Source organism: Tubulanus polymorphus, chromosome 2 (genome assembly GCF_964204645.1).
Source record: "Tubulanus polymorphus chromosome 2, tnTubPoly1.2, whole genome shotgun sequence".
Classification (NCBI taxonomy): domain Eukaryota; kingdom Metazoa; phylum Nemertea; class Palaeonemertea; order Tubulaniformes; family Tubulanidae; genus Tubulanus; species Tubulanus polymorphus.
Window position 1 is genome coordinate 14,000,264 of NC_134026.1, and position 26,136 is coordinate 14,026,399.

The 26,136-nt window shown below is 32.3% G+C and overlaps 1 protein-coding gene and 1 long non-coding RNA gene across 2 annotated transcripts; both read right to left on the bottom strand.

The window, feature by feature from the left end:
* Nucleotides 1-2,185: 2,185 nt before the first annotated feature.
* LOC141898938 (uncharacterized) lies at nt 2,186-8,036 on the bottom strand. Its single transcript, XM_074785091.1, has 2 exons — nt 5,733-8,036; nt 2,186-5,566 (listed from the first exon to the last, which is right to left on the bottom strand). Exons 1-2 carry the CDS (start codon nt 8,034-8,036, stop codon nt 2,186-2,188), a joined length of 5,685 nt encoding a protein of 1,894 aa, XP_074641192.1.
* A 15,960-nt stretch (nt 8,037-23,996) lies between these two features.
* Nucleotides 23,997-25,796, bottom strand: LOC141900558 (uncharacterized). The gene is made up of 6 exons (XR_012618720.1): nt 25,756-25,796; nt 24,969-25,038; nt 24,809-24,893; nt 24,647-24,729; nt 24,450-24,520; nt 23,997-24,162 (listed from the first exon to the last, which is right to left on the bottom strand). It is a non-coding gene; the product is annotated as an uncharacterized LOC141900558 (long non-coding RNA).
* Nucleotides 25,797-26,136: the final 340 nt, after the last annotated feature.

Sequence of the window (26,136 nt, forward strand, 5' to 3'; positions counted from 1 at the left end):
ATTTGAGACAGTTTGGTAAAGGAAAATTGTCTCATTTGAATGTTGTAGGTGGTCTCAAGTCGAAAGTCGATGTGAGTAAGATTCTTTCAGTTCAACTTACTGACTCTTATTGTATAGTGACTGCTACAGATAATGATACGAAATCTACACTGTCCAACGGGACCTTCCAGGTGCTGAAAACTAACGTTAGATTTACTGACGTTGATGTGAATGTGATTAATATTAAAGTCGTAGACGCTCCTATCGAAATGGATGATAGAACAATCGTAGCTTTTATATCTCAGTTCGGAGACTATGTTAGCGGTTCTATAAAAATGGTGTCATCAAAGGAACTTCTATATTCACTGGACCTAGATATTTGCAGTTAAATAACATTAAAACCGTGATGCCCAACTACACGAAAATTGGGGATTTTTCATGCGCTTGTTCTGTGACAGTCACTGCCAGCGTTGTATGTCTATGGGCATGAACAGTGATCATAAATTGTTTGACTGTCCAAACCGTTTTAATAACCGATTGTGCCATGAATGTAAATCACCGGATCATATAAGGCGTGATTGTCCGTTAGTCAAGCAGCGTGATATTGAACCTGGAAAAACCGAAACCAATGATGCGAAGAAGCCCGAAGAAGCGCCTACAACCGAAATTGTCGTAATCGGGGACCCAAACCTTCGGGAATGTGATATTCCAACAGGTGTTGTTATTTGCCCCAGTGAAGTTCATTACTTGTTCCTTGTTCCTTATTCCGTTACTTATTCAGAATTCTTCTCCCAATAAGGAACAAGTAACATGTTACTTGTATTGGGAGATGAATTCTGAATAAGTAATAAGGAATAAGGAACAAGTAATGAACTTCACTGGGGGCTCGAGCCGAACCAGTAGCCGGTTCCCGATTCCCGGTTCGGCTCCCGATTGAAATGATTTTGGACCGGGAGCCGGGAACCAGTAGCCGGCTCCCGGTTCCCGGTTCGGCTCCCGATTGAAAATGATTTTGAATCGGGAGGAAATCGTCACACGCATGGTGTTAATTCAGACGTCTCGATTAGCCTGGTGGCCGAAGTCAAGGTTGCACTCATTTCAGCAGACATAGTTATGTAATTATGTTTACCTGCTGTCCGCAATAGAGTCGAATCGAATGAGTATCCAGCTTCACATTTTGAATCGGGAGCCGAACCGGTAGCCGGCTACCGGTTCCCGATTCGGCTCCCGATTCAAAATGGTTTTGAACCGGGAACCGGTAGCCAGCTTCACAGGGGTAGTTGGCACAGTCACGTGACATTCTGATGATGTCATCACATTTAAAACTTTGACATGAAAAGTTAACATATTCACAGACCGATATCAATTGTCAGATTATGATTCATATGAAATTAATAACTAATAAAGAATAATTTATGATCAAATATATAATTCATAGACAAAAAATGCATTTGAATGTATAAGTTATTCTCAAATATTTTTCGTATCATAGTTTCCATCTTAGATGCTTCAGGTTTGCATTCTGTCAAATAAGAAGCGTTAAGTCACGTGACTGTCTCAACTTCCGTTTCATCCCTTGTGATTTTATATAGAGCGTCACGACCGTCTGATAATGATCCTTAACGACCAATCTTTTATCGGAACTTTATAGCGGATAAATAAACAATATTGTGAAGATCAACCGATACGTAAGATTCATGTTCCGTGGCAAAAAATCATTAGGACATTTATTTTCAGACGTCACAAACACGGATGCACGATTAACTACAAACAAATAGAAAATTACCATAAATAAATTTGTATAATTATTGACATAAGAGAATATCTTTATATTAGCAATTTACCGTAATATTTGGCTGTCTAAACCTTCAATTTAAATCTTCACCCTTTACTCAAATACAGCAACACAACCTTACAGGTCTAAATCCATATAACAAGTGACCAAAAATCTCAATATCTGATATATCTATTGAACTATACAAATTCTCAGGCTATAGAATTACCATGACCAGAAACCATGAAATAACAACCATAGAAATATATCAAATACAGTATACAGAATACAATAAAGCAGAATTTCAGGAATTATTCCTTACATACCCGCCCCCTAATTGAGAAACTCAATTAACATAATAACGATAATGTCCAAAAACAAAAACCTATTCTTGACTGTTAAGCACGATGAATCTAAAGTAACAAAGAGAATCTAAAGTTTAATTTCATTTTCGACGAGAACGCACAGCTTATCAATAGGACGCTGAAAAATAGTACCCTTTGCCGTTCTTACTGAAGCCGAACGAACAAAACCTTTTCGATCACGATGGACTTCTGAAATACGCGATAGAGTCCACGAGTTACGGATGGATCCATCGACGATGAAGACAATATCTCCAACACATAAGTTTCGTTTCGCAGTATTCCATTTACTGCGAATCTGCAGGAGATGCAAATACTCAGATGTCCACCGCTTCCAGAAAACATTCGCAATATGCTGAACTTGCCTCCAACGACGTCGAGTATATAAATCGGATTTGTCAAATAGTCCGGGAGGAAAAGTAGATCCTTTGTGTAACAGTAATAGGTGATTCGGGGTTAAAGGTTGTAGATCATTTGGATCATTTGATAACGTAGATATAGGTCGACTATTCAAAATCGACTCGACCTCACAGAACAATGTGGATAAATTATCATCATTTAGATTTGAACCTTGTTCTTTCATCAATGAAAACAAGATTTTACGGACGGAACGAATGAGGCGTTCCCATACACCTCCAAAGTGACTCGCACCTGGAGGATTAAAAATCCACTTGACATTGTTCTGCAATAAGAAATCATGGATTTGGTCCTTATTCCAACAATCAATATTCCTCTGTAGCTCTCGATTGGTTCCAACAAAATTGGTTCCATTATCAGATCGAATTAGACGTACATTTCCACGTCGTGCGATAAATCTGCGATAAGCGTTAATACAACCAGATGTGTCCAGAGTAGGCGAGACCTCCAAATGAACAGCCCTAGTTACCAGGCAGGTGAAGATAACACCATAACGCTTCTCAATACAACGACCCCGTTTTACCTCACACGGGCCAAAGTAATCTGTTCCCGTATTAGTAAATGGCGGATTGTCAGGCAACAATCGCTCTTGAGGAAGATCTGCCATCTTCTGATTACAAACTTGACCACGGTACTTTTTACATAAAACACATTTCCTCGTTATATCCTTAACCAGTTGATTAGCCCTTAAAATCCAGTAACGCTCGCGCAATCGGGCTAACATTGAGCTTTTACCAAGATGCCCGACCGATGCATGAACACTCAACAATATCAATTTCGACACATGAGAACATCTAGGCAATACAACCGGATGTCGTTGTTCATATTCAAGAAAATATGCTTTTCTCAGCCGACCACCAACACGGATTATATCGTCTTCTAAAACAGGATCTAGTTGATACAATTGACTACCTCTGGGAATCAACTTTCTATCATTTGAACGGAGAATCACTAATTCTTTCCTGAAATAATCTTCCTGTACGCATTTAATAATTGCCAGCTCGGCTCTTTGAAGATCATCAGTACTCAGCTTATTGGTATTCAATCGTTCAGCATTAGCGTTTTCACCAGAAAGACGTTTACTTACTCTCAACAGCAAACAATCTTTCAACCTTAAAAACCATGCAACGGCACGTTTGAGTCTATGCCAGCTTGAGTAGTAGTTAAATAGATGTTTTATAGGATCATCATCAGAAACCGAAAGTACAGCATTAGAAGTCTTCTTCAACTCAACATCATCATCACTCAGGGACCGTAAAACACCGTGTTGACATGGCCACTCAGATATTGGCTTCCAAAGGAACTCCGGGCCGTGTAACCATACTACTGAGTTTTGTTCTATACAATCCAGTGACAAACCCCTAGACGCATAATCTGCTGGGTTCAGATGACCATCTACAAACTTCCACTGCTGAATAGTTGAACCATCTCTAATTAAATTCACTCTATTCGCTACGAAAGTGTGATAACGAGCAGTCTCATTAGCAATATATTTCAGTACTGCAGTGCTGTCGCTCCAAAAATATACATTTGAAACACTGTACTCCAATTCTTCCAACATCATCTTATTCATCTTAATCAGTAATGCAGCTGCAGCTAATTCCATCCTAGGAACTGTCATTTTCTTCAAAGGAGCTACTCTGCTTTTAGCAAATATAAAACAACAATGTACTTGACCATTTTCATCTTCAAGGCGCAAATATGATACAGTGCCGTACCCAACATCACTTGCGTCCGCAAAATGATGCAGCTGACAAGATTTCGAAGAACCATGAAACCATTGAGGTTTGAAGCATCGTGATATAGCCAACTCTTCAAGGCCAGGTAAACCTTCCTGCCATTTCTCCCAAACTTTCAGATATTTTTCAGGAATTTCTTCATCCCATGAAAGCTTCTCTCTACATAAGTCCTGTAGCAGAATTTTCACCGGCAGTACATATGGGGCAGCAATACCCAAAGGATCATAGACTGTGCTGACCGTTGACAAAATCCCTCTGCGTGTATTTGGTTGATGCTTAGAAGTTATCCTGAAGCCATAAGTGTCGTTCTCTATATTCCAGTGGACGCCCAATGCTCTTTCTGTTGGCGAACCAAAATCTAGACTCTTCAACTCCTTGCAAGATTTAGCAAGCTCTTCTTCTGGCAAACTTTCAATTACAGAACGATCATTACTTACAAACTTGGTGAGTCGAAAGCCCCCTTCTTTACACAGAGATATCAGTTTCATCACAAATTCTGGATTTTGACCATCTTGTACACGAGACTTCAAACAGTCATCAACATAGAAGTTTTTCAAGACTGTATTGGTAACTTCTACTTCATACTTGCTAACGTTGTCAGTGGCTGTCCGGCGTAAAGCCCAGTTAGAACAACTCGGGGATGAGATTGCCCCAAATAAGTGAACTAACATACGGAATGGTATGGCTTTCTTGTTCAAATCACCATCCGGCCACCATAAGAATCTCAAGCAGTCTTTATCATCCGGTGCAACCCTTACTCTATAAAACATAGATTCTATATCTGCCATTATTGCGGTTCTTTCTTGTCTGAAACGTATCAACACACCAACCAAAGTGTTAGTCAAATCTGGCCCTTGTAACAATTGAGAATTCAAAGACACTCCACCATAAAGTGCAGGACAATCGAAAACGACACGGACTTTTTCAGGTTTTTTGGGGTGATATACCCCGTGATGAGGTATATACCATATACGACCATTTTCCAAACGCAAATCTTCATTAGGAACCTGTTCCGCGTAGCCTTTAGCCAATATATTGTCCATAAAGACATTATAGTCATGTCGAAACTTGTCATTTTTCAACAGCTTATTTTTCAGATTTGACAGTCGTTTCTCAGCATGCCGAATATTATTGGGAAACCTCAAATTCTTGTCACGCCATGGCATTGGTAATTGGTACTGTCCATTCTCTATTTTTACATTGGACTCCATCATCGTCATAAATTTATGATCTTCAACTGACCATTGTTTTTTATCTTCAGCAATTCGCTCAGGAAAGTCAAAATCTATAGCTTCCTGAACCAATTGATCAAGAGAACTCACAGCACAGCTGATTTTGTCAACAGTGTCGGTAACTATATCATCGTCTTCATCACCAGATCTAAAAACATTCCAGGCGACCCATCCTAGTCTAGTTCTGGAAGCATGTGGTGATCCAGCAGGGCCTGTCCGTAACTCGAACGGTGTGTATGCGTAACTCGAACGGTGTGTATGCATCCGCAATATTATTGCCAATCAACAGACCAATTTCTGCATCTATCTTAGGCAATTTAACATCACTCATGTGCGACCATTTACGGATGTCATCTTCTGTTGGCACATGCAGTGGTGAAACTGGCATCTGCTCTGTAGTATAAACAGCAGGCATGAAAACTACGTCTTCAGTTTCCAAACCTCTGACTTCTAAACAATGAACAATCTGAGTATCAAGCATTGTAGACCTCGCCATAGTGTCGAGATTCAATCTCACTTTCTTGCCAATACCGCCGATCTGCTTCAACAACGACGAAGTACAAAAAGAAATACTACTTCCAGGATCTAGGAAGGCGAAAGTTATCACTTCTGGAATTCTTCCCTTCACTTTCACTCTAACTGGAAGTATAGCCATAGTACAGAATCCATCTGTCTTCTTTTCACCATCATTTATGGCGCCACAGGGAATTCCATCTTTTACATCTGATATCGTGTTCTGATTCTGATCTCTTCGTGTCATAATTGCTGGGTTTTCAGGAAGTGACCTAGAATCATCATGCAGTACACTTGGATGCAACCGTTTACATATATCACAGTTCATCTTCAATCTACAATTTCTCTTCTGATGTCCAGATCGGAGACAACCCCAACAGAGGCCTTTTCTTTTAAGAAAAGATATTTTTTCTTCAAAGACCACATTAGACAGGTCTTTACAATCATTTAATACATGATCGCCAGCGCAGTATATACATGGTTTCTTCAATGCAAGATTAAATGAGTTTTGTTGATTCGTATGAGAAATGCTCCCCGTCTGTGCAGCAACAGTATTTCGGCTACCCTGTGATATTCGCAGAGACTTTTTGTCTTTCTTCTGATCTAACGCAGCAGCCATCATATCTTTACCAAAAATCGGGTCGTTCACCTTTTTTGACTCCTTCCGTACAAAACTCACTAAGGTATTCAGATTTATAGTATTACCAGCAGAGCGCGTTGTCTGTACTATAGTTCTCCATCTATCTTGAAGCGACCATGGTAATTTACCCACCAACTTCCTCAGATTGTCAGGGTACTCAAGAAGTTTCAATGCATCTATATCTTTCACAGCATTCTCTACTTCTAACAAGAAAATCGAGAATTCGTCCAAGCCTTTACTGTTGTCTGACTTAATCATAGGCCAGTTTATAGCTTTCTTTAACAAAGCATTTGCAATGATCGCCGAGTCACCGTATCGTTCTTCAAACTCTGTAAGAACAGCTTGATATCCTCGTGTTGAACCAATATAGCTAAGACCTGTTACAATTCTATTTGCCTCACCAATTGTGAATTGTTCGAGAAAGTTTAGCCGTTCATCGTCGTCGTCCGTATTCTCAGCAATTCTAGAATTGAACTGACGGATGAAACGCCGGTATTCAAGAGGATTTCCGTCAAATTTTTTTATTTCAACAAACGGCTTTTTGATATGCTTCACAATCGAATCTAGACCTCTTGGTTCCGCATTAACAACGCTTCCGACATCAGATGGCATGAACGTAGTAGCACGTGGATTCAAAGGTCTGTAAGAACCATCATTTTCAGCTATTTCATTTTTCAGAAATGTAGGAAATGGTTCAGGAAGGAACGATTTATCATCAATCATTGACTTATTCGATTCCCTATCTAAAAGTGTTTCAATCACGTTACTCTTCGCTTCACTAACTTCCAGCTGCGTATTCAAATCTAAAAACTCTTCTTGTTGTTTCAGCCGCAATTTCTCAAGCTCAAGAGTCTGTTTTTTCTTCATACTATTCAGCAAGACATTAAGCTCTGCTTTTCTCTGTTCTTCTTTCAAACGAGCAGATATTATGGAGCTACCCTTACTCAAATCAGAGCGTACTGAACTAGCTTTTGATCTAACAGACTTCCTGGATTCAGCAGACCGTTTCGATCTTGCGAGTACCGACAAAGTATTTTCAGCCGCCATTTTGACTTGGTTGAAGTATGTATTCATCTCGTTACTTTCGACCGACAAATTCTCTTTTTCTTTAGAACTGAGTAGAAGACAGTACTCATCTGAAACTTGCAAGAAATTCTCGTACGTCTTGATCCAGTCTTTGTATGAATTCTGGACAACATCATAGTCACTGTGCTCAATAACTGACAGAAGAGTACTAGACAGGTTGTTCAGCTTCTTCAGGAGACTTTTTCTATCTTTCAGTTTATTCTCCTTCTGGTATTCGACACCTTTTTCGGTCAGCGACCTATTTCTTGTTTCTTTTGGCCTAACATCTTGTTGGCCAGTTGCTGCTGTAGCCATTATTACGTTAATAAAATGTGAAGATCAACCGATACGTAAGATTCATGTTCCGTGGCAAAAAATCATTAGGACATTTATTTTCAGACGTCACAAACACGGATGCACGATTAACTACAAACAAATAGAAAATTATCATAAATAAATTTGTATAATTATTGACATAAGAGAATATCTTTATATTAGCAATTTACCGTAATATTTGGCTGTCTAAACCTTCAATTTAAATCTTCACCCTTTACTCAAATACAGCAACACAACCTTACAGGTCTAAATCCATATAACAAGTGACCAAAAATCTCAATATCTGATATATCTATTGAACTATACAAATTCTCAGGCTATAGAATTACCATGACCAGAAACCATGAAATAACAACCATAGAAATATATCAAATACAGTATACAGAATACAATAAAGCAGAATTTCAGGAATTATTCCTTACAAATATAAACACAAGGTATTTCCGTGATATTTTGAATTTATTCGCAGTTCATATTTAGCGCCATTCTCGCGAGATTATCAATAACCCGGAAATTAAATCCAAGCCCATCGCCAAACCCCTGTGGCAACATGCATAAAAAATGATACTATCAGACGTATTTTTTATTCTGAAGAAATCTTGTTTAAAAGTATTAGTTAAATATTAATCTACCCTGTGTTAAAAGTATCAGATGGAGAGGCCCGTGTACTTTTTCACAAAAATAGCATTTGGACCTTTCAAGGAGATCGGTGTGCAGCAAAGATATACGCGTTACCTCCGCTATGAGATTTTCAGGCAGGTGGGGAATTCGGGTCACCCGGGTCTATAGTCATGAACACTGTACTATACCATCCAGACATCCATCTAAAAGAGACCATGCACGTAGGTACCAGGTACATCGTAGCCAGGCAGCAGGCGAATAATTTGTGTCACCTGCAATGTACTGTAACCATAGAAATTTAGCACTGAGCTATGCCTTAACCAACCAACAGCTGATAGAGTTCATCAGAGCATCCAAACTTTAAATCTCCAGAAATCTATCTACTGTTTTATATGTAGTGGATGCCATGTGTCCCTCTAATCGCCTTCATCAACACAAACATTTAACACATGTGATGATTTAGTTAGTTACCTAATCGTTGGTGGTAAGCTTTTTATAATCGGATGGGCTTATACCAACGTTAGGGATGACAAGGACCAAAACACGGTTGAAAAAAGTAACACTTCAAAAATATACTTTCTATTCACTTCAGTTCACAATGAATGGCTTAATTCACAAACTAACACAGGTACATTTCGAAATAATCCAATTCTATGTATGTTTCGAATGATTAATCAACATTATTTTGAGAAATTAATTAATTTCTCCACAAATTTCGCCATTGGCCGCCATTTCTGTGTATTGCATACATGTGGCATGATAGACAAGGTGACCTACAAGGATTTATTTAAAACTTCCATGACGAAACGACAATTTTTATTTTTGATGGTTTTCAAACATGTATTTCAAATCTTCGTGCTTTTGTAGCGTTTCTCTCCTGGGTAGCGTATCTTTATGTGTTTATGTATATAATAAATGAAATAGGCGTTTGCTACTAGGGTTCGCCCTGAGACAATATAATCGGGTTATACGAAAATTTTGAGGGAAGTAATTCCTCCTCAGGGAAAAGATATTAGTTCTCGTCGAAATTATAATCAAATAAAAATATTCAGTCTTCTCATTCCATGATCAGGGCTCGGCGTCCTCGTAGCGACTACCTGGCCAGGATTTCGCACGGGTTCGAACGTAGTTCTCCCAACATCTACCGTTCTCTCACGTATATGACACTTTGTCATGACTACCCACGGATAAAGGCCGTCAGTCGATAAAAAGATTGAGGGTTCGAATCCTCGATTGATGGTCTTCGTCTAACTACTGCCGATACGTCCCCGATCGAACTGGTCCTCTCGTTAAGACGAATGATAATAATTGGCACTGAGACAGAAAATAGCGGTGGAACTCCTCTCCTCGTTCAGAAAAGAAGAAAATGTAAGACTTGTATAAAATTTATCATGTCAAGAGTTGAACTCCTGAATTTAATCATTTCTCCAGTTCATAAAGTTTACACCTCGGACGCGTCTCGGTACGGTCTCGCGTCGGGAACGTCAAATTATACGAAGTCACGAAATTACTTTAAAGTCACCTTACTCGGGCGTAGGCCTACGGTGAGAGATGAATAGAAAATTATAGCGACGATCTCAAATCATTATTCAATCGCGATCAAATGTAGAAATATATACATTTTATATACAATCGAAGCGAAATCGCTCAACCGAGAGCGAATCAATACAGTCGTAGTTGAAAATGATGTGACGATCGATACGCCCGGCAAATGATTTTACGTATGTACAAAAGTCTGCTCGACTAAACAAAACAAAATTGATTATGACTGTCCATCGTAGTGACGCTCTCGGTCGGTTGGTTTCGCTAGGATAAGAGACCGGAAAAATCAAACTCGGTCGAAATCAAACTGGGCCGGAATCAAACTCGGCCAGACAAAATCAAACTTGGTCAAGAAACGCCTCTCTATCCTGCCTTTGGATATGGTCGTCTTGTCCAACCCGAAGGAAGAGATATATTCACTTTTTGATCGTCTGGCCAAGTTTGATGTTGACCAAGTTTGATTTTGTCTGGCCGAGTTTGATTTGTTTGGAAGTAAACAGCCACAAATTATTAATATTACAAATAACGCTGGTGTTATAAATATCTATCATAAGATATGTTGAATTGTGAATTAAATAAACAATCTTCAGAATATTATAAACAAAGGATTTACAAAGATGGTTTACGAAATATTTGTAAAACATGTTGGAAACAAAATAATGCACAATATCGAGAAAATAACCCAGAATACATGAGAGATTGGATAAAAGATAACCGCGAACATATCAATAATTACCAAAAAGTAAAATGTAATTCAGATCAATTATTCAAATTAAAGCATACTAACAGAACTAGTTTGAACAGAGTTTTCAGAAATTATATAAAATCTGATAGATCAATTGGTTATTTAGGGTGTTCTATAGAATTTTTTAAATCATGGATAGAATATCAGTTCGATAATAACATGAAATTTGAGAATCATGGAGAATATTGGGAGTTGAATCATGTTATCCCATTATCATCAATAGAAGATGAATCTGAAATAAAAACAATATGTAATTGGATGAATATTCAACCTTTATCCAAAATAGAAAATAGAATTAAACGTGATAAAATTGATAATGAATTATATAATAATCAAATAATTAAAGCTGAAAGATTTATACAATTATGGAATATAATTTAATATCGAGAATCCGAAATGACTTATCTGGACAGTTATTTTAACTGCTCCTATAGATAGACAAAAGTAGTGAGGTATTGAATCCTAATTCAAATAAAAAATATTTAAAAAACAATATCTTCAACTAGCCATTATTTTTATTTTTATTTCATTAGAATTCTAATAGTTCTTTTCAAAAAGAGAATACTTTATATTTTGATAAGATTTGAATGAAAATTACATATCTTCAAATAGCTATTCAAATCTAGTTAATACTAGTACTACTAATACTACTTTTAACTTAACTAAGCTAGTATTAACTAAAGAGTTACTAGTATCATTTGAAGGTATAATATTTTTTTTCGCTTTTTTCCCTAATATAAATGTCAAAGAAATTGAATAAGAATAGTATTGATATTGAAAAGACAATTGAGGATTTGGGCATTACTGGCAATAATGATACAGTTGTTACTAATTGTGCTCAAGTTCATAATAATATTGATTATGAATACTACTTATATTGTAACCACCATCTAGAATTATTAATTGCTGGTGGAAAATCTAGAGTTTTTATTACTTTCCAAGAATTAGCCATGAAACCAGCTAAAGTAATAAAATATTTTAAGATTTATGAAGAGTCAAGATTAGCTAGAATAAATGATTCTATTTCTGATGGTATTGTCAAATGTTATTCAAAATTATGTAACCGGTTAATGTCAATTAATGATGAAAATAAATTATATGTTGATTTAAAAAATGACTACTTAGTTATGACTGAATTACAAAAATGGGTTGGATATGCTTCATTCCAATTAGGATCGGTTATGACATTAATTTCTACTGGTGTCATAACATTTACGAATATCAAGCCTATAGAATATAAATCAGGTAAGAACGAAACAGATGGTGCCGTACGACACCGACACGGTGAAACAGAAAATGAATCAGAACAAAAATTAACTAAAATAAATGAGTGATGATATTTAAAAAAAGCCTAGATCTGAAAAACAAATTAAATGGGCTAGGGAGTTGGGAAAAAGATCTTCAGAATTAAAAAAGCTAAGAAAAAGAAGTTAACTGATATAAATGAATCACCTGATATTAATTCAAATAACAATCCATCTGATTCTTCTAATAGTGGAAGAAATAATTACTTATATATTATTATATTCTCCGGCGTAATATATAAATATAAGTATAAATCTAATAATAATGATTCCGATGATTAACCTATTATACCAGAAAATAAGTCAATTGAAAAAATTGAAACTAAATCTAAATTATTATTAATGGATTGAAATAAGATGAAAAAAGAACAATATTTAAGAGATTTATATTGTAACCAAGAGAGTGAAGTATCATATTCTAGCGTTACAGAATTATGGGATAAAATTAAATCTGATAAAGAAAATATAAAATATAGTGAGTTAAAATTATGGTTACAAAATCAACCAAAAAATCAAATCCATAAGAAAATGGATAAAGATTATTTAACAAGAAAAGTTATGGTTTCATATATCGATCACCAATGGCAAGCTGATTTAATTGACATGAAGAACTTAGAAGAATACAACAAAGGATATTTCTGGATATTAAATGTTATAGACATATTCAGCAGATACGCATGGTCAATTCCAACCAAAAATATAACTGGAATAGAAGTGACAAATGCTTTTAAATCAATATTTAAAGAAGCTATTCCAGGTAAGATACAATTTGATGAAGGTAAAGAATTTTATAATAAACATTTTAAAAAACTATTATCTGATAACGATGTAGAGTATTTTTCAACACACTCAGATAAAAAAGCATCTATTATAGAAAGCTTTAATAAAACATTGAAAACTAGAATGTGGAAATATTTTTCTGCTAATGAAACATATAAATATATCGATGTGTTAGATGATTTAGTGAAAGGTTATGATAATTCTAAACGTAGTTCTATAAATATAAAACCTATGCAAGCTAGAAAAGAAGATAATTCAGAAATAGTTTGGAATAATTTATATGGGGTATTTGTTACACATGATTTTGGAGAACCTAAATTTAAAATTGGACAACATGTCAGAATATCTAAATATCGAAAAACATTTTATAAAGGTTATACTCCAAATTTTACTGAAGAAATATTTAAGATTAAAAAGATAATATTAACTCAACCTTTTGTTTATAAATTAGAAGATTTAAAAGATGAAGAAATATTAGGTTATTTCTATGAACAAGAATTATCGCTTGTACCAAATCCAGATGAAATAGAATATAAAATAGAAAAAGTATTGAAAACAAAAACTCTTAAAGGAAACAAGTATTCTTCCGTGAAATATAAAGGGTATGATGATAAATTTAATGAATGGATTTTATCTAGTAAAATTAAAAGAATAAATTAATAAAGATTTATTTATATTTGAACCGCATAATATGTTAGTTACTGGGGTAACAAACTGTGGTAAAACACATTTCATATTAGATTTGTTAGAAACTATTTATAAGAATCATTTTGATAATATAATATTATTCTGCACCACTTATGAAATGAATAAAACATATAATAGAGATATAGTTAAGATAAAAAAGTTTATTATATTAGATCCTAAAACAGTAAAAGAAAATTTAGATAATTGTATTAAAATAGCAATTGATATTTATAAAGGATCAAATACATTATTCATTATAGATGATTGTGCAAATTTACATGATTTAAAAGTGAGAGAAAGTGAGTTATGTTATCTAGCTTTCTCTGGGAGACATTTTGGGATAACAACGTGGGTTTTAAATCAAAAATATAATTCAATTGTTAAAGACTTTAGGGAGAATATAAGATTTTTAGTTTTATTTTATAACAAAGATAGAAAATCTATGCAACAATCATTGGAAGAAAATCAAATTATACCTACTGAATTACATGATGAATATATGAATAAATTAAAGAATAATAAAGGTTCAAAATTACTTCTGAGACTACAATTTCCCTATGAATATAAATTTATAAAATAAAATTTGCAAGATTATAGAAACTATTTATACATCTATGCACTAGACGTACGAGTAAGAATCTTGGTAAGAATCTTAGTAAGAATTCTTGGATTCTTACTCGTACATCTAGTACATAGATATATAAATTATTTAATGAAATATATAATAATGAATAAATTATATATTAAAACTATGTTTATAATTTATGTTTATAATTTATGTTTACACAGGGGAACAAATATATATATAATTTATATTTAGAATAATTATTCTGAAACTGTTTATATATCTATGTACTAGACGTACGAGTAAGAATTCTTGCCAAGATTCTTACCAAGATTCTTACGTACGTCTAGTACATAGATATATAAATAGTTTTATAATAATTATTCTAATTTTGTTTCTAATACATTTATAAAATCATCTTTGTTTATATCTAATTCACCATAATTCTTAGGTAGATTTATTAATTCTAGTCGAGCCATCTTTAAACGATAATTAGTAGGTATATTAGCTTGTTTTCTTAATTTTTCAAAGTATTCATCAAAATCATCAAAATCAAAATGATATCCAAAATTTTTATTAGATAACTTAAATCTATTTTTCTAAAATATAATAATTTATATATTTGTTCAGGATTATCTTCTGCATAAGCTAATAATTTATCAAATAACAGCTTATAGAATATATAATATTGTTTAGTTTTAGGATTAAAATATTTGATATATTTCTTTGGGTTATTTAACAATGGTTGATTTATAATGAGTATTTTCATCAACAGGTTCAATTTTCTTATTACAATATTGACACGTTTTATTTCTTTCTATTTCTTCTAATTTCTTTTCATGTTCTTCTAACACCTTTTCATTTTCTATATGCGCTTGAGATTTTTTTTATGTTTAGAAAAATTACTTTTTGAAATATCTAAATTACAAATGTTACCATGTTTTTTAGAATCATCAATTATTTCATTATCTGTTATATCATTATAATAAGTTTCAATTGGGTTAACATTATTTATTACATTATCTGTTATAATATCTATGGTATCATTAGTTTCAATTGTATTAACAGTATTTATTAAGTTATCTATTATATTACTATCTGATATATTATTATGATTATTATTCTTTTCTTTTTCTACATGTTTCTTTGATTTCTTATGTGATGCCCAATTTTTATATGATATATATTTCTTACATAAGTCACAATATTTTTCATTTGTCTTTTTGGTTTTGGTATCAGATTTAACTTTTATATCATTATTAGATGTAGAAGGTATAATATCTATATTTTCATTATCATTAGATGTAGAATCAATATTATCTTCTGTTTTAGATTCAATATTATCTTCTATTTTAGGTTCAATATTATCTTCTATTTTTGTTTCAATATTATTATCTATTTTACTTATTCTATATTTGAATTGATTAAAGTATTATCCAAAATACTTACTGTATTCATCATAAGGTATTATATAATATATATCTGATATCATTTCACTTGGACTTTGTATTTCATATATTCCTCCTTCCATTTATTATAATTTTTTTTATTAAAATTAAAATTTCAATACATAACACTATTCAATTGAGAATTTATGATATTTAATTGCCATCAGATATAATATAAATGTGCATTTTAAAATTTTTGATTCCTTTATTCTTTATCATGAATAATTGCATTCCATCTTTAGTGTTTTTTTCCAGAACCATGTAATGAATTATCCTCTGTTGTTCTAAAATCTAACCATAATGCATATTTATTACCGGTATAATAATCAATTTGATTAATATAACAATTTTCAGATGTTTTCATTCATAAAATGTTTTCTAATTTCTGGCCACTGATCTATCATTCTCATTCCTTGACAAAATATTTTATTTGCTATACCTTCGGTAGTTATTTCTACTTTTGTTATTTCAGGATTATAATAATTATCGACCTGTATTGTGCCATTAGAATATGTTGCAATGGTAAAAAACATTAATATACCTTTAATAGATCTTCTTAAGTTAATATTCTCATTAATAATTGCATTAATTGCATCAATAGTTACAGTTTTAAATTTATCAATATAATCATATAATAATGAAAATCCTTGATTGTATTGAGTTTGAATTATACTTGAAATATTTTCATCAGTTACTGTGTCATATTCTAAGCATATATTCGATAATTTATAACCCATATCTTTTACAACGCTAGATAATACAATTTCATTAACAGGAGCAAATGTTATTTCGAATAGGATATCTTCTTGAATTGCGTATTTATATAAAGGTGCATTATTATTTATCAATTCAAAATCTAATGGAATTATATGTTTGCTTCCATAAATCTTTTTGATCAAATTATCTGCGGTACGAGTTACTATTGCGTCATTAGCTCCTGATCTTAATTTATTTTGGTTTTCTTTTTTCTTTTGTTAACCATAAATCTTTATAATGCATAAATAAATTATAATCATCTAATGAGAAAACTGTTTCTGGACCAATCTTTATAGTTAATTTTTTAATCAAATATCTTCCAACATTATCAACAACATAATTATTATTATTACCAGTTGCATTTATATCAGCTGACAAATAAATACTATTTGGAACATAAAAAGTATTTTTGATTTAATCTCGGGATTCTAACATATATAGTTTCATCAGGATTAATATTAGAAGGATTATGAGTAATTATATGATGAGATCTTTCTGCTTTAATAGCATTAGATATTCTAGGATTCTTAGAAGGATTTATATAACTCCCGCTCATTTATTTAACAAAAAAATTAATTATTTAATTTTATCATATTCACTAACCCAAAAATAATAGCACTTACAACTGTAATTAAAAATAAAATAATATTTTCAGCAGCAAAGTTAAGAATATTCCCAGCAGATTTCAAAACAAAACCAACAATCGATGCAATAACTCCAGGTAAAGCTGCAGCAGATTTTTTAGATAGTTCCCATAAATATTTTGCTAATTGTTTTAAACCATCCTTAACTTTATCTTGTATAGAATTATTATTTGGAGGTGGTTTATCCGGTTTATTCGGAATTTGTGTAGATTTTAATGAATTTGATATAGCTAAACCAATTGTTGTAAATACCATAGTTACAGCTGTTACAATTGAAAGAATTGTTATACCTTCAAACTTAAATAATAATTTTATTCTGTCTTTCAATGATATTTTAGAATTTGGTTTTATTATTAACTCTTCAACAACAACTTTTAATCCATTAATACAATAATCATATGATTTTGATAATAATTTCATTTTTTCTTTCTGAAATTCTATGTTATATTCTAAATCATCAATTTCTTTTTCTAAATATGCATTTCTTTTTTTAAATTCAATTTCTTCAATAACTTTAAATTCTCTATCTAATTTTAATTGTTCTTATTCTTTTCAGGTGTCAAATAATTTATTTTCTAAAGGTTTAATTTTATTATATCTAATATTTTTTTTGCGTGCAATTTTATCGGCTTCATTTCGTATACTTATTATTTCTCTAATTGTTTTTTCAGAAAACATACTTAAAGCTTCTATTTCTTGATCTGTTGCATAAAGTAATCCATTCGGTAAAAGTTTTTCAGTTTGAACTTCGTTTAATTTAAGTTTACTAGTTTTGGAAGTTATATTCTGTTCAGAAGTTGTTTCTGTTTCTAAATTATTATTGATTGTTACAAATAATTCATTTATTCTTTCTAAAATACTAAAATAGTCTTAAATACTCTTTTATTTTGATTTATTTCTTCTTGTGTAACATTTTCTATTTCATTACTATTATTACTTATTCTTTTAATTCTAGATGGCCCAAAATACTCGAAGTTGATTCTGCTAATATTTTATTTTGATTTTTATAAGTGATATTAATATAATAATCATCTTTCAAATGATAGTAATATTCACCATCTAAAGATTTTAATTCTGTTACTAAAAGTCTGGCGCCTCTATCATTTATACTATACCCAGATCTTTCAAATACAAGTTTGAATTTATAAATATATTCATTATATTCTAATCTTTTTTTTACTAAATCTGGATTTTCATTTTCAGGATTTATTCTCGATTTAGTTCTTCTATCAAATTCATCTGTTGATTGGCCTTTAGAACCAAAGCTCTCTGCTAAAATAGAATTAAGCGCTGATCCATCATCATTATCAATATTAGTTTCTGCATCATTATAATCATCATCAATATACCCATCATTATTATTTCCCATTTCTCCCATTTCATAATCTTCTCCACCTTCTACTTCCATTTGCATAATAAAAAAATTAAAATTTAAAATATAATATTCCTCCGATTACAATTCCTATACAAGTTAGAGCTAATTTAGCATTTTCATGGGATTTATTATCATGATCAGTTTTAAATATGTCATGTTGAATATTATCAGTTTTTATATTTTCTGTAGTATTGTAATCTTTTATTTTTGAATCATTATCCAATTTAATATTCTTAGTTTTAGTTTCTGTTGATTGAATATGTTTTTAAATTTTTTCACCTTCCATTAATTTTGGAGCAGTGAAAATCTTTTTATTTATATCATTCAATCCAAACTTATTATTTATTATTGCAGTTTTAATCAAATTATTATAACCAATAATATTTCCCATCTTTAATACTAAATCATTAGAAATAATTAATAAATTAGGGCCTATACAATAATTTAATCTAATATGTGATTTATCTAAATAATTTTGATATCTTACAATGTTTTCTGGAATCGATCTATTCTTATCATTATGAATGGAATCTTCAAATAATACTTTGAATTGTTTCTGTGTATCAAATGAAGTGTTATCATTTCCAACTATTGGTGATCTTGTTTCAACTTGCGCACCTAAAATACATATCATATAAGTTCTAATTGATTGATTCATTCTTTGTATGCCTGATTTTGTAAAACCTTCACTATTTTCTAAAATGAAATTAATCCAACCATTATTATTATCAATTTTATAATTATATATAAGCCCCAATTCTATGCATATAATCAATTCTTTTTATTTCATACTGTTCACCAATACCCTGTTATTTACCATGCGCTCTAAGATCGGTATTAATATTTATATTAAATTCATTACATATTTTACTACTTAAATTAAAACTTAGATAGATTAATATTATTATCCAATTCTTTAAAATATTTAGATCCGGGTAAAGGACATTCTAATTCAATTAATATCATTCTGAATTGAAAATATGTGTGAAATCTAAATATTGTGTGAATTAATTTTAAATCAGAATAATTCAAATTTTTATCTAAGTTATTTAAATGATCATTCCAACTTACACCACAACCAGTTGTTGCACAATAAACAGCAAAATTTAATTGATTCTGCGAATATTTCATATTATATTTTACTTTATATATATGATATTCATCTCGAGTAAAAGTAACTTCATATGTATCAAATATATTTTCCATTTTAGAAATAAAAAACTGTGTTTCAGTAACGTAAATTTCTAAATTAGTTAATGAATTTAAAACTAAATTTCTATATGTAATATTTTTATTAAAATCTACTGCCGGAATATTATATTTAATTGATTTATTATATTGGAAAGCTTTTGGAAACCCCATTTATACAATTAAAAAATTATTGATTTATTAATTCTTTTAATAATTTATCTTGTTCTTCAACTGTTATATGACCATTTAAACTCATTATATAATCTAATGTGTTTTTTGATTTATTAATTTTTTAAATATTAGTTTTAATTTTTTCTTTATTACTTTTTATATTTAATTTTGAACTTATACCAGTTAAAACACTTGATGATAATCCTAGCACACCAATTGATATAGCTAAAGATGTTAATGGACTGAATATTGCTAGAAATGTTATTACAGAACTAATTGTAACTGAACCACTTATAATAAAATAATATATAATTTTACTTTTTAAATATCTTTTCTTTTTTATCGTTAAGTCACTTTCACATTTTAATATTTGTATTTCTAAATATGTTTTTAATTAAGTTTTATTTATATCATGGGGAATAATATTAACACCATCAATTTTATCATCCATTTATTTAGCAAAAAATAATATATAATTAATTCGTAAATTTATATGCTACAAATATAACAATAACTGTTCCACCTAAAATCAAAATTATTTCATATTTCTGTTGTTCTTTACTTGGGGTATAATAATCTGACAATTTAGGTTTGTATAGATGTAATTTTTCTTTATTGGTTACCGCGTTATATAAACTCATTGCATCATCGACTGATTGAAAATCTCTATGTGAAATTTTCTGATCATATAATTCTTTATTGATGTAATCCATATAGTTTTGTCTCTTTTCTCTATATTCTTCTGCTGCTTTATTGTATTTCTCTAATGCTAAATTATGTCTTTCTTGTTCTGATAATGAACCATTTTTATCAATATGCTTAAATAAATAACCACCACCAGTAAATGCTAAAGCGTTAACAATTGCCGATCCTATAATAGTTATAATTGCAGATTCCATTTATTAAGCAAAAAAATATGCATTTATATAGGAGGAATATATTTTTGTTTTTCCAAATAATCAATAGTTAAATTAAATAAAGTAACTGCTAATGTTAATTTTAAAATATCATTTATATCAAATCTATCAACATTAACACTTCCCATTTTAAATACTTTTTTTAATACCATTGAATAACCAACAGTTCCAACTGATAATAATGCTCCATTATATAATCCAGGAAGAAAGACACTCTAAATATTTGGATGGATATATGAAAGCTGTGGGTACTGGAGTGTGTAATGGGTAGTGTAGTGTGATCTGTGTGCATTTGTGGCCAGCACACAGATCACATTGTTCAATGGGGTTTGGTCCAGGACTCGCGAGATTTTCAACAACACGGAAGTAACGTGTAATGAATGATGACTTGAATTGCATGACTACCTACCACCCCGCATTATTGTTGGAAAAGTAAACGTTCCGCACTGACTAAAAATTAGTAATAATAATTAATAACATTTTAGAAATGGCCAGAATTTTAACTAAGGTTCTATCTCATTTTTATTTTACAATTGCGATTGGTATAAATTTTTTCTAAACGGCCGTCAAGGCTTCATGTTTCGTCTGCAATTCACTGCAAATAGTTACGCAACTACGCACATTTCAGTGTTTTTGGCAGCTGTACACTCAATCGGCACCGTACGTGACTAGCTTCACTGCGGAATTATCATTAATTAACATCGCCATATCACATCATATTCAGCCTTAAAACCCTAACAGCCGAAATAATTGAAATGCACACAACTTTCTAATTGAGAGTGGCCGTGTTTGTGTTCTGCTGCTTCGCGTAAATCCCGCGCGGTGGCGCAACCGCGCAGAGTAGGTCCAGTTATTATCCACTTATTATCACTCATTTATTTATCAAAAAAATTACTATCTTCAAAATATTTAATTATCTTAGTTATAATTATTTCAACATTTATAGTATTATTAGTTTCATTTTCATATATTCCAGTTATTATTCTTTTAATATCATCAATGATAAAATCTTCATCTAATTCATCAAATCTTAAAGATTCTCTAATTAGGGTTTTCTGACTTTCGTCGAAAACCCTTTTGTAATTCTGTTGATTGTTATTATTATTATTTACATATTTTCCACTTTTTTTTCGCACATAAAATTCATCTTCTATCAGATTCGACAACTAACTGCTTCTAATTGAAATGTAGAATTCTGATAGCAATATAACACGCATTCGCTCCGCGTAGATTATACCTATGCACTCTCCGTCCTATTTTAAACTTAAAATTACTTACTGAAAGATAACACCGGATGATAGTAGCAATCGCGACTCGCCCTGTCCGGTACTCCCACTAACGATAACAACAGCGTCCTGTCCTGTGGCATGGTGGATAAGGTGTTTGACTCCCGACTGAGTGGTCGAGGGTTCGAATTCTAGTGAAACCATGCATTATCACAGTACAGCGCCGGCGCGCAACAATTGTTTTACTAATGAAACGACATGGTGGATGGTTGAAATCATTTTCGGCTTAAATTTATCGCGAGTTTTAGGACTTTAATGAATTTCACGAAACCATGATTTCTAAAATGAGTCAATTGATTAATTCTATTCGTAAATCAATTTACGTTGGCTACATTTCCTGAAGATTTCGGGGTCAAATCAACGTGATACGGACAGAAATTGTAGGAATTTTCACACGGAATTTTACTTCCGCGTTCAGTTGACGACTCGTATCGATGACAACGACAGCGGAGTTTATGTATTCATAGAACTATAACGGATATTCCGTTATAGTTCTATGATGTATTTTAAGGTGAGAATCCGTTAACCAGGGAATGTATTAAATGATTTCTTTAATAATATGAGTATGGTAGCAAATGAGTAGGCCTACTTGGTGAAGCAATGATCATTGTTGGCTACTTACTTAATGCCTAGCTTTTTGGGGGGATGCGCCTAGAATAGATTTAGGCCCTAAATATAATGGGTAGAGCCAGTCAGTGGAATGCCTTAATAGCAGCTAGTTATGGCCTGGTTTACACTGAATGTGCATGACAATTTATTTTGATTACTTTCTTTCCAGCTATTATTCGTAGAATGAACTGGTCACTACGGTCTTCCATTCCTTTGCGGATTCTTGCAGGAATATTAAACCACAGTGCGCAAATGTATGTTTCAAATTAGGCTTTTTCGACATTGACAGCCAAAGACGTAACTTAACACGCTAACTTAAGCGCAACAGTCTCAGATGCTGTAAGTACTTGACGTTTTGCGTAATTTTTTTTTTGTAATGCAATATTTGGATTAGTAATCAGTCGTACTAACGTACCGGTACATGCAGAATTGGATTCATTGTAATTATGGGATGATAATTCATGGGCGTCACGAGTCCTGCGACATACCCTTGATATGAAGCTTTTTTAATGTTAATCATTGACTTGTTTTGGAGTAAACTGAATAGCCCTTAAAATACCAATGCCACGTGGCTTGGTGTCTATGCTCTACGAGACTGTAGTAATAGATTTTCACAACAAACTCATGATTTCAAATAGTCTCCTAAGCTATCTATATATTATTTCGCTCCTTACCTAAGTAATTCTTACATTTGATTGCTTAATTACAGATTGAAAGAGGTCAGATGGCATGAAAATCGACTGTGGCTGACTAATTGGCACGAGTAACCAAAATACTTCAATCATCAGGGGTAGACAAATTAGCCGAAGATGAATGAAAACTTCACCTTGATGATCATCAGTTGATTTTGCTGTAATTATTTGCCTGGATATATCCTTCATTTCAAAATCTGTCTTCAGTAGAATTTCTTTCAATAAAATATTTTGAAGATTGAATTTGAATTGATCTTAAAACCAGAGAAAGCATTCAGAAATTTAGAAAATCCTTGACTCATAATCAAATTCTGTGAAGTCAGTTAAGGTCTTTTTGGTCGAATCAAGCCGAGGGCTCGGGTGACTAAAACTCAATTCCTCACTGTCTTATAATGCCGAGTACGGCAGAGTTTACACACTGAAACACGTTGGGCTGGTTAAGTGTAATTTGGATAAGTCCACAATATAATGACCGCCCTGCCCCGCTGCATCTGAGACGTCAACAAGTTAGACTGTATTGCTTCGATGACAAACTGACTCCTACGCAAGATAACCATCCAATTCAAATGTAAATTAAGAAAGAAAACAACAAACTAGTTGCGTTGATCAACAAAAATAAATCAATAGTTTATTACAATACTTCAATTTCAAAATAAGGATAGGAAAAAATTGAACAATAAGTGTGTTTGCCATGCGTCTTTAAATATTTCCCAAGAATATGTCTTTGTCTGGCCACCACCTGCCTCGACGTCAGACTTTTTCAAGATTTTCGCTAAAAATACGAAACAAGACAAAATTGATGGATGGGAATCATACATGCTACATTCACTCTTACTGCGAACATTGGAATGAGCTAAAGCAATTTTCTAGGAGGAAAAATTGAGTCAAATGATGTTTCAAAATCTGGACGGGAAAAGTTTTACTGAATTGTATGGCTAATGGCAAATACATGTTTATATTGATAAGGTAAATATCTGTATAAAAGGTTGTATAGCAACTTGAATTGAAGGATTAATGCAATAGGTCTCTTATTCTAAAAGACGAGTGAGCCATACTTACTAGATTGGTCATGTGAATCAACATCAAATTTAGAACTATCATCCATTTTTAGTTTTCAATCAAAGACCAACCTATGAAATAAAGTACATATTTTTCTGATAACAACCTGGAATAAATTAAAATAAATCTGAGGAATTCACCAAATTTCTGTATCGAACCCCTAATAGGGCCTATATAACCTATAGATTGATACTTACATACGACAAATTGACGAAGAAACTTCATTTGACAGTATACAAACTCGCGGACAAACTCCCAAAATGAATCATGTCCTATTCACCTAGAATCAAACAAAATACAACTAAAAAATTCACAATACAGATTTCGGTTTCGAATCCTTCAAATAGCTGTTTACTTACATGAAACGAATTATCAAACTACTTCTGCCGACAGCATACCAACTCGCTGACAAACCCCCAAAATGAAACGTGTCATGATAAACATCTGGAATTAAACGTAATAAAGCTACAAAACTTACAAAATGTCGGTTTCGAATCCCTCAAATAGCCTTACACTTACAAATGATGGATTATCAAACAACTATGAACTCCCACAACGCCACATGTCTTTGATAATCTACAGTGAAAACCTGGAATTAAATGAAATAAATCTTAAAATTCCGATTTGAACCCAACGTAGGTCCTCTCTCTACTTGTAGGCCTAAGATCTTGAAATAGGATAAATAATGTTATGATGAAAGAGGCATAATGGTTCGGAAAAAATTGAATTCAATATGGCTCTTGGCCCGGCAAAGTTTGCTTTTGAAATATCCTTTTGATTAGGCCCAGTTACACATTTTAAAAGCAAATTTCATTTTGCATCAAACTAAAAGCAGCTTTGTTGAGGAAAAGATTCGTTTGAGTCGTAAAATTTATAGCCTAGAACCAATTTCTTCGTCAAAGCGTGACGCATAATTTTGACTGGGTCTTATTTCCACGTGGTAGTGGACAGAAAATTTGAATAGGCCTAAATAAAAGAATAATCTATCTTTCTTAGGTTTCATGATAAAGATGCAGCATTAACATAGATTAATGCTTATCTTTTACAATTAGGCTTATGTTTCAAAGGAAAACGCCCACAGTTGGTCGAACAGGGGTTAGGCATTGATGGTAGAGGGGCTGTGTGTGTAAAACAGAGAGATAAAAATGCACGGGAACGAGTTTGTCGAGTGGAGCTTATTATTCCATCAGGGATAGTGTACTATAGTCATGTTATATATCAAAATGTTCCTTATTAGTTCCGCTGCAACGCTAAAAACAAATTGAGATAGGTTTCCTCGCATTTTTTTACATATTACATCACTTACAACGATAAACGTCCGTCGCCGACTGAAAAATTCACAAAAACTTCCGCATTGAGAGCGCCACCGCACCAATTCAAATTGGATCGGAAACCCTCCAGCGATGCACTCTAATTCAATTCAATTCAATTCAATATATCTTTATTGTCCTTTGAGTAATATAAAATACTAGTCAGGTTTTTTTTTTTTTTACAATAAAGATGAGAAAAGGGTAAAATACAAAATTTATAGGAAATCATACTAAAAACGCAGTTGAAAAATATGAATAAACATTTTTTTTTTTAAATAACAATAACAGTGATCGATTATTTACATACGTTGTTCGAATCCCAATGCGGTGAACTTTCCGAGAGCTTTGGTTAGTTTAGGGGAACACATGATAATTTT

What these genes read in the sequence shown, in the direction of transcription:
- LOC141898938 (XM_074785091.1), bottom strand. Translation starts at nt 8,036, where the DNA reads ATGGCTACAGCAGCAACTGGCCAACAAGATGTTAGGCCAAAAGAAACA. An exon ending in TCGAGTTACGCATACACACC is followed by an intron (nt 5,567 to 5,732) that starts GTTCGAGTTACG and finishes CAATTGGTTCAG; the next exon opens with GAAGCTATAGATTTTGACTT.